The 9,116-nt window shown below is 53.4% G+C and overlaps 1 protein-coding gene across 4 annotated transcripts; it reads left to right on the top strand.

Annotated features, from left to right (window-relative positions):
- The first annotated feature begins 232 nt into the window (after nucleotides 1–232).
- Nucleotides 233–6,256, top strand: Irx6 (iroquois homeobox 6). Of its 4 annotated transcripts, none has more exons than XM_074055375.1 (7): nucleotides 233–1,067; nucleotides 2,049–2,306; nucleotides 2,941–3,050; nucleotides 3,195–3,502; nucleotides 4,026–4,097; nucleotides 4,316–4,915; nucleotides 5,851–6,256. In XM_074055375.1, the coding sequence occupies exons 1-7, from the start codon at nucleotides 1,023–1,025 to the stop codon at nucleotides 5,853–5,855; spliced, it is 1,398 nt and encodes a 465-aa protein (XP_073911476.1). In that variant the 5' UTR covers nucleotides 233–1,022; the 3' UTR covers nucleotides 5,856–6,256. The 4 variants fall into 4 exon arrangements, with proteins under 4 accessions (XP_073911476.1, XP_073911475.1, XP_073911474.1 ...); XM_074055374.1 differs by having other exon boundaries at nucleotides 5,848–6,256; XM_074055373.1 differs by lacking the exon at nucleotides 5,851–6,256 and having other exon boundaries at nucleotides 4,316–5,124.
- Nucleotides 6,257–9,116: the final 2,860 nt, after the last annotated feature.

The following is a 9,116-nucleotide window of genomic DNA, read 5'->3' as shown; positions in this document are numbered from 1 at the left end:
ATCCACCAACGCTGCTCGGAGCTGTTCCAAGGAGCGCTGGGCCGTTCGTGAGAACAAACTTTGCTGCAGAGAAGAGAAGGAGGAGATAGGCTGGATGGAGGCTTCTCCCCCGAGCCTCTGCTCTCCTCCACCTGCCAGTGTTCAGCCTCCGCCCAGCCTTCTCCCACCCCAGTTCCCTCCCCCACCCCCGCGCGCTCTGTTCACTTACACTCCTCATCTCTCCTCTCCCCCCCCTTCTCCCTCTTGCCTTTCTCCCCCACTTTTCTCCTGTCTCTTTTGTATTCTCTCCTCCCTCGCCGCCCTGGTTGCCTCTCGCCTCCTTGGGGCCGCTGAGGAGGAGGTGAGCGCGCTTCACCCAGGGCCTGCGCAGCGCAGAGGGAGGCGTTCCTTCCACTTCTCCCGGGTAATTTGGAGAGATTCTGTGTGTGTGAGTGCGCGTGTGAGCTTGAGGTGAAAGGGGGTAGGATCTAGCGCTGGGGAGAGAGGGTCAGGGTCTTTGACGTTCCTCACCGGCTGCACAAACATTCAGGAGCAAGTGCGCGTGTGGGTGAGAGTACGCGCGCACACACACGGGCTGGCTGCATTTGGCACGCTTGGTGGCCCGGGGCCCTGGGACCCGGGGTCTCGTTTGGCAGCCCAGGATTACCGTGACGTCACCTCGAGCCTCTGTCCAGCTTGGACTGGGACACCTCGAGAGCTTCACAGCCCCACGCCGCTCCGCGTCTCACCTAGCCACCTCGCGTCTTTGGAAACCCTCGCCTTCTTCCTTCCCCTGCCCATCCATGGGCCCTTCTATCTTCTGGACCCCACGGGCCGGAGGGGCTCCTTGCGGAGCGCAGGGCTCGGCAGCTGGGCTGCCCTTGGCTCTGCCTCCAATAGCGCCCAGCAGGCTGAGGAACTTGTGCTGGGCACCCGCCGCGGTGTAAGAAAACGAGACGCTGCACCGCCAGGGGCACCGAACTACTGGGCTGAGAGGGGAACCCGTAAGGGAATAGGGAGACAGGACAGGACAGCCCGGAGCTATGTCCTTCCCACACTTTGGACACCCATACGGCGGCGCTTCCCAGGTAAGTAATGTCTTCATTAGGAATAGGGGGCAGACTGGATGAAGGGGGTGCCCGGTGCGCGCGCCTACACCTGTGCTTCCCCCTCTCGGTGACCCGTGGGAAGCCAGAGGGAGCAAGGACCAGGGAAATGTACCACAGCCTCTTCAGACACCCCCAATCCCTTACTGAGAATATTCTATTCCCAAGTGCATGCTGGAAAATCGTGTGACCCAAACGTGGGCGCTCTAGCCAGGCGTTCAGTGAGGCTGTTTGAATCTCAGGGCTCTTCCAGTCAGGTAGTCTCCTTGTACAAGATGTGTGCGGTGGCCCGGAGCATCACAGTAAAAAGACTTCCAGTACAGAGCGCTGTCCATCTCCTGGTCTGCTGCTCATTTGTTGATCTCTGTTCTCACCCCATTCCTTCCTTGGATCGTTCTCCCAATTTTCCAAAGCAGGGTGGATGTTGTGTGGTGACAAAGGTTTCCTGGGAGATTTCTGGGGACACCCATCACTGTTCTCAAGTTTCTCCAACAGAGTGCAGATATATTTTTCTGGGTCTAGTGCTAGCTCGATCTTTGACAAGTCTCCTATTCTTTCTGATCCTCGGATTTCCTATCAATAAAACGGAGATAGGAATGATAGGATGGTGGTGTCTGTCTTTGTAGGGTCCCATGACGCTGGGGAAGGGCATGGGTCAGAGACTTGACCTCTAATTTTGGTTTGTGAATGTTCACATTCCAGGAATGCCTTCCTTCTCCCTGCCCCTCATCTTTAGCAATAGTTTAGGTACACTGTAACAGCAGTTTGGATAAGTTGCCATAGTAAAAGTCCCCTCCCAGAATGCTTGGCATATGGTGGCATTTAGTTAATACAGAATACAGGAACTGAAGGACTGGTTGGGTAGTTCCCTACTTCCCTCTGCTTCCCCTCTAGTTCCCTCAGGTGGAAGACTCTGGTCTCTGACCTCCAGTGACCTTTCCTGTCCTGTCCGCTCTCCTCTAGTTTCTGGTGTCTGCAAGTTCCAACACTACTTGCTGTGAATCTGCCCCTCGCTCTGTCTCAGATGTGGCCTCAGGCTCCACCCCAGCGTCTGCTCTTTGCTGTGCACCTTATGACAGTCGGCTGCTGGGCAGTGCACACCCTGAGCTAGGTGCTGCTTTGAGCATCTACGGAGCCCCCTATGCAGCTGCGGCAGCTGCCCAGAGCTACCCTGGCTACCTGCCCTATGGCCCGGAGCCACCATCACTGTATGGGGCCCTGGTGAGTATGGGATTGGGCTTGGGACTGCTCCCTAGAACATGGCTGGGCCTGGGGTCATGGGCAGTAGCAGCAGCAGCAGGTAAAATCCAGAGTGATCTCTCAGCAATTAATGGTTAAGATTGTGCATAAGGACAAAATTCAACTTTACAGCACTTTACAGTTTGTAGAACTCCATCATGTTGAAAAGACATTTGTACTTCTATTCTGTGAGGTTGGTAAGTCATCACCATTCTCAATTTACAGATGAGGAAATTGAGGTGCAGAAAGGTTCCATCACCTTCCCCAAAGCCACAGCATGCAAAGGGTCAAGAATAGCCCTGGACAGAGATTGATGTAGGGAAGTGCACCAGCTGGTGTGTACCTGGTGTGAAGGAACAGTCGCTAATATTTAACTCACACTTGTTTTGTCCCAGCCCATACCCACCAAGCCCATACCTGCATGGTCTTCTTCAATAACCTCCAGGTACCATCCATCTCTATGTTACCAGGAGAGACACAGAGGCACAGAGTGGTTAAAGGACAGTGCCCAAGGCTGCACAGCCAATGGGGATGTAAACCAAGCTTGCCCTCAGAGTCAACAGCCCCACCTGCACTCCTCCCATGCAGTCCTGAATTCTCTTTCTTCTCCCATCAGAATCCGCAGTATGAATTTAAGGAGGCAGCAGGGAGTTTTACATCCAGCCTGGCCCAACCAGGAGCCTATTATCCCTACGAGCCAACTCTGGGGCAGTACCAATATGACCGGTGAGGAGCACCTTGGTTACTGGCTTCCCACATGCTTCCCCATCCCCTGCCACACTGGGGTGGAGAGGGAGGAGGAAGGGGAGAGCAGAGACACACTTCCAAATGACTTGAAACCCCTTGACCTGAGTCTGGTTCTCCCCACAGGTATGGTGGGATGGAGTTGAGTGGTGCAGGACGCAGAAAGAACGCCACTAGGGAGACCACCAGCACACTCAAGGCCTGGCTCAACGAGCACCGCAAGAACCCCTACCCCACCAAGGGCGAGAAGATCATGCTGGCCATCATCACCAAGATGACGCTCACCCAGGTGTCCACCTGGTTTGCCAACGCACGCCGGCGCCTGAAGAAGGAGAACAAGATGACATGGGCGCCCAAAAACAAAGGTGGGGAGGAGAGGAAGTCAGAGGACAGAGAAGAGGACTCCATGGGCTGCCTAAATGGTGACACCAGAGGTAACTACAATGTTCACCAGTCCACCCAATAGGTTTTACAAGCAACCAAGCAATTTGATCCAAAGCCATCCTGTGGTGCACATTTTCTAGAAGGTGCTCCTCTTACCTGTGCACTTGCAGCTAAACCATGCCCCTGGCCCAGGATCTTTGTCCAAGCACTTGCTCTACTTAGAATTCCCTGCAGAACCAGCTGCTTCTCAGAAAGGCCATCCCTCCTCGCTCAAGCTAAAGGGGCTTCCCAGTTATTGCGTATTACACCAGCCTGTTTAATGTCATTTGCCATATTCATCGCTCTGAGAAAATTTACCCACTTCACCACTGCCTACCCCCTCTAGAATGTCACCTCCATTAGATGTCTTAAGGGTGCATGCAGTCCCTAAATACCAAAATACCTAAATGCCTAAATAATGTCTGGCACATAGCTTGCACTCAGGAAATCCTTGCTGAAATAAGTAATATGACAGCAAACACCTGTGGGTGTTGACATTGGATGAAACCTTTCCCCCCTCTTTTTACAATCCAGAAACTTCGATCCAGACTCCAGTAGTGAGCAAACGTGGCCTTTCCGTGGCTAGGCGCTGGCTGGAGAGGACAGGTGTTCCAAGGGGAGGGGGCAGGCCCAGGCGGGGCAGGCCTGGGGAGGGGCAGCCAACCCCTGGGCAAGTGTGAGAGAGGATATGGCAGAACCGGTGAACTACACTGAGAACGCCCTGAATGCGGGACCTTCTTGCTAAAAGCTTCTCAGGGCTGGGCACTCCCTAAGATTTCCCCTGGGTCCTGGGGCTTTTCTCACTCGCTCTTGATTTCCTGCAGACGATACTGTTAGTCGCGAGGCCCAGGGACTTCGCCTGAGTGACTTGGAAGACCTGGAGGAAGAGGACGAAGAGGAGGAAGTCGAGGAAGAGGAGGCAGCGACACAGGACCCGCTGACGGAGTTCCATAAGGGCGCGCAGTCAGTGCGCGCGCCATGCGCCCCTGCTGTAGATGGCCGGTTGGAAAGCAGGGAGTGCGGCCTGTCAAAGCCCCGCTTCTCTTTCACTGAACCCCTGGGGTCAGGAGAAGCTGATTTCATTGCGACAGAGTCGGGGGGCCCCATGATCTTGCACTACCCATTCGGCGAGAAACCACGCATCTGGTCTTTGGCGCACACTGCGGCAGCCAGGGCGGTCGAAAGTGCACCCTCAACCCGGCCCAGGGCACGAAGTCCTGAGTGCCATATAATTTCCGGACTGCCTCCAGACCCTGCCAGGCGAACTGTAGTCCCCAGAGACTCCCCGTGCGAAGAGTCTCCCCGAGTAGTCAAAGCCTTCGGAAACTCCACGGTTGCGCTGCAGGGGCTGCCAGTGAACTGTGCGCCGTGCGCCAGACGGAGGGAGCCCGAAGTGCAGTGCCAGTACCCTTCTGGGGCAGAAGGTAGTGGGCCCCCAACGGTACTGGGAGCGTCTTTACAAAAGAGGCCTAACCACTACCTTGCCCAACCATTACATACCCTCTCTGCCTCTCATACAAGCCCGGGTTCAGACGTATGTCGCACAGCATTCCTTCTAAAGGATGCTTAGAGATAAAAAGTTCTTGTCCCTCATCATTTTAAAACCAAATCACAGTAATAAACTCGGAGGGAGACAGTCGTTTGCCTAGGATCACAAAGTCTTTGCAGAGATGGACAACATAGATCTGTGCATTCATGGTCACTGTTCTGCCAAATGCACCATGTGTCACCATGCCCCTCTAACAGAGCATTCTTGCCCCCTGCTTTCCCTTCAGAGAAGAGGATTTGGTCCTGCTGCGCTGGTACCAAGTGTTTTCTAGAGTTGAGCTCACCCCAGGACATTCAGAGCCGTCTGAGGGGGTGGGTTGAAGGTCAGTTTTTAAGTTCAGCTTGCAGTCCTGTCCCTGACTAAAGCCCCTTGGCAATGTAGCCATGCCTCTGTGTTCAGAAACTTAGAAGCCTAGGTTGGTGCTGTCCCTGGAGAACCTCATCTCTCAAGGGCTCATCAACAAGCAGGGCAAGATTGCAAATCAATGTCTCTGCTTCCAGTGTGCTGGGGGCCTGGTGGAAGGGAATTTCACCCCACAAAGGGACATTCTCCAAGCATTAGGCAGTCTCCAGCAATTACTGTCAGATTCAGCTCTTTGTAGTCATTTCTCTCAGGATTAGCTACTAGCTTAGAAAATTGGGTTACATTGCTATGTGAATTTACACATAAGTAGTCCAAGCATTACCTCAGGCAAGCAAATTGCCTCTAGACCTTTGCTTCCCTTCTAGTGAGACACGGGTGACCTCCGATTTCCTAGGAATTGCCACCAAGTGGCCTTCGGGTTTTAATCAACCTTTCCTCTCTCAGCAGGTTAGCGCAATGGCTGCGATTTGCAGAAGACTCTTGGAAATGGCCCCCACTTTTCCATTCACCTCCACACCAAGAAACTGCCAGACCTTGACAGAGACCAGGAGTTCTCACTTCGCTTAAGAGACAAACACATAGAAATCCTCCTAAAGCAGCCATCCTTGCACTCAGAGCTGAGGGTGGCTGGATACCTAGAGGATGGCCAAGTGGGAAGGCTGGGTGAACAGCCCAGGGCATGGACTCCACCTAGTTTTCCTTCCCCTCTGGATAAAGGGCCCCCAACCAGGTCCTCACAAGCTTGCCCTGGCCCTTCACCTCGCCCCTCACTTTGTAATTCCATAGCTGATCTGGTCTTTAAAAACCACCCGCATCTTCTTCCCCTGCCCACCCTTTGTCTTTAAAAATAATCCAGCTGAACGCAAGCTTTGTGGCCTGTCTGTGCCAGGGGCACTTGGAGAGGCCAGCAGAGGGGAGGATGGGATGCAGCCAGGGATTCTGGAGACGCACTGTGTGTGTGTGTGGGGGGGGTAATCTGCAAACCTCAGTCCCTTTGATAGTTGGGAGAGAAACTTAGGTTTATGGACCAAAACCTGCGCAACCAAGCCACAGAGACAGGAGGACAGCTCCACTGGTTGGTGTGCCCACGAGGTGATGTGTGTGTGGCAAGGCCAGTATATTTGTCTGGGAGCAGCATTTGTTTCCGGGTTCCTATTTGAGTTGTACACTTATTGGGGGACAGTGGAGATGAAAATAATTTCGGCTTTCCCTTGGAGTGCTGCTGGGGACACTGCGCTATTCCTATCCAATCAACTGAAAAACGGGCTACTTGACATGTGGGTAGGAGGCGATGGGGGACATTCTTTACGTTTAATTGTGTCAGAGAACACTTTCACTACAGGTCAACCAATGGGAGCTGATGGGCAGTGAAGGGGGCTTCGTCTCCCTTGAGAGTGGTGTCTGGTGTGGAGTTGGGTGTGAGAGATTTAAAGACTTCCATGCAGGGAGCTGGACAAGGCTGCCCGAATTTGCGACCTGATGTAACTGGCGAGTGAATGCCTCGCTGCCCACAGGGAAGGGGGACTCGGGCAATGCCCTAGGGACAGACTAGGGATGGGGGATAATGTGTTGGGGAGAAGCAGGAGGAAAGGCAGCTGGGGTATGAGTATAGTGCTGGGTCGCCCGAAGCCAGGAGCTGTGTCTGCGGTGCTGGACCCCTGCCCTGCTCAACTTGCCTAGGTGGGTGACGACCTCCAGGATCAGCTGGGACGCCAGATCATCAGTCACTAAAGTTGGGGGCGAGAAGGGGCGTTGCTTCCGCAGGGTATTTTAAGACCCTTGGGGCCCTGCAGAGGGGAACGCTGGAGTTGAAAACAGAGGGAGTGGGCACTACTCAGCATGCCTTTCCCTTATTGCACCGCGTCTTCTTTTCAGTAGAAAAGACCCCTTTGGAGTCGGAAAGGTCTTTAAAGATCATAAATTACAAAAACCCAAGCCTCTTCTTCAGATGAGGAAACCAAGGCCAAATGGACAGGCAGGACACTAGTTCAGGACGGTTGGAGACGGACCCCAGCTTCGCGTTCTGGGTCCAATGCCCTTTTCAATTCCTTCTCCTCTACCCCCACTCCCTCCCTCGTCTCCTCTGGGAGACCTCTTTCAGCTCCGTTTGGCTCCTAGGCAACAGCTGGTCCCATCCCCAGCCTCCCCCAGGACACTCCAGTCGCCCTCACTGACCTGAGGCTTAGGGTCCGGAAAATTAAACTGCGAAAAGATAAACATTATTTCCAGTCGGCTTTGCGGGATTAACGCTTGTAATAAAGAGCATTAACTGGAGGTTTCTTTCAAGGCGCTCTCGACCCCACCCCCTCCAGGGGCCAGGTAGACCCCTGCGGAGACCGCAGAGACGGCAGAGGCTTCCTCGTAGGGTCTCCAATTGAGAATGGTAGTCCAGCTAGTCATTTGGCAAATGGGAGCGAGATCCTTGGCATCACACTTGGGAATATAGGACACTGAGGCTCAGACTGGAGAACAGAACACAACACCAAGGTCCTGAGCAGGAATCTGGAGGGTCGGGGGTGGAAAAATTTCGCTCGCGCAGTTGGGAAAAGTGGAGTCCCCAGAAGTTTTTTTTTTTTCCTTCCAGCTCTCCCAACCTAGAGCAAGAGCCTGCAGCCTAGGCTTGTCCCCAAGATCTGAGCCTGGCTGGCTGGAGACAGCTGAGCCAGGTGTGAGGAGGGCTGAAAAGGGTAGCCTGGAGTCAGAAAGCTGCTTTGCCTGCTCAGTTTCAGGTCTCCCTATGCGCAGCTCAGACACGTCCCTTCCTCTCTCAGCATCCAGCGGTAAAACACTGACCTCATCAAGTTCTCCGTCTTGGATCTCAGGGTCATTTCCAGAGCTCAAGGCAAGCTCCAGGGGTCCAGCATAAGGACTGCATAAGACGTGTCTGAGCCTGAGATTATCCGAACCTCAGGACCCCACCACAATCTGTTCCCACTCTCTGCCCCCACAGAGAGAGTCCTGAAAATCTCCTTGTATAATCTCTCAGAATCATATTTTGAGTAGAGTTGTGATTAAACACCAGAGCAAGGGGAGGGACAATGCAGTCCTGCTCTTCTCCTTGGAGCCTTGCTGGTCCCCACAGACTGCTGGACAGCTGTGAGCTCTGCAGTGAGTGTCCCTAAATGCACAAAGCTGAGCTTGAGGTTTGGAAGTCCAAACTCCCTGGATGGCTAAGGTGACCTTTTTTTGGCTGGGCAGCACCAGGGGCTCACACACCACCCACAGTCTCCCTCCTTTCTTGATCCCTCTTGCTGCAGATACCATTAGATGGGCATTGGACTCACTAGGTCATCTTTATGATCACAGTCAGTTTTAAGATCCTATCACACTGGAGTCCTTACAGTGTCAGATTCAATGCCCTGTGTCTTAGTCCATTCGGATGCTGTAACAGAATACCATAGACTGAGGGGTTTATAAACCACAGAAATTTCTCACTATCCTAGAGGTTGGGAGTTCAAGCCTAAAGCACAGGAAGATTTGGTGTCTGGTGAAGGCCTGTTACCTGGATTCTAGGCAGTATTTTCTCATTGTATTGTCACAGTGGAAGAGTCGAGGGAGTTCTCTGTGGTCTCTTTTGTAAAGTCTCTAATCCCACTCAGGAAGGTTCCACACTCATCACCTCCCAAAGTCACACTTGCAAATACCAACACACTGAAGGGCAGTTTGCAACAGCTGAATTTCAAGGTGGAGCACAGATTCAGTCTACTACCCCA

This window comes from Castor canadensis, chromosome 15 (genome assembly GCF_047511655.1).
Source record: "Castor canadensis chromosome 15, mCasCan1.hap1v2, whole genome shotgun sequence".
Taxonomy (NCBI): Eukaryota; Metazoa; Chordata; class Mammalia; order Rodentia; family Castoridae; genus Castor; species Castor canadensis.
The sequence above is the reverse complement of the archived record's forward strand: the minus strand, read 5'-3'. Positions and strand labels throughout refer to the sequence as shown.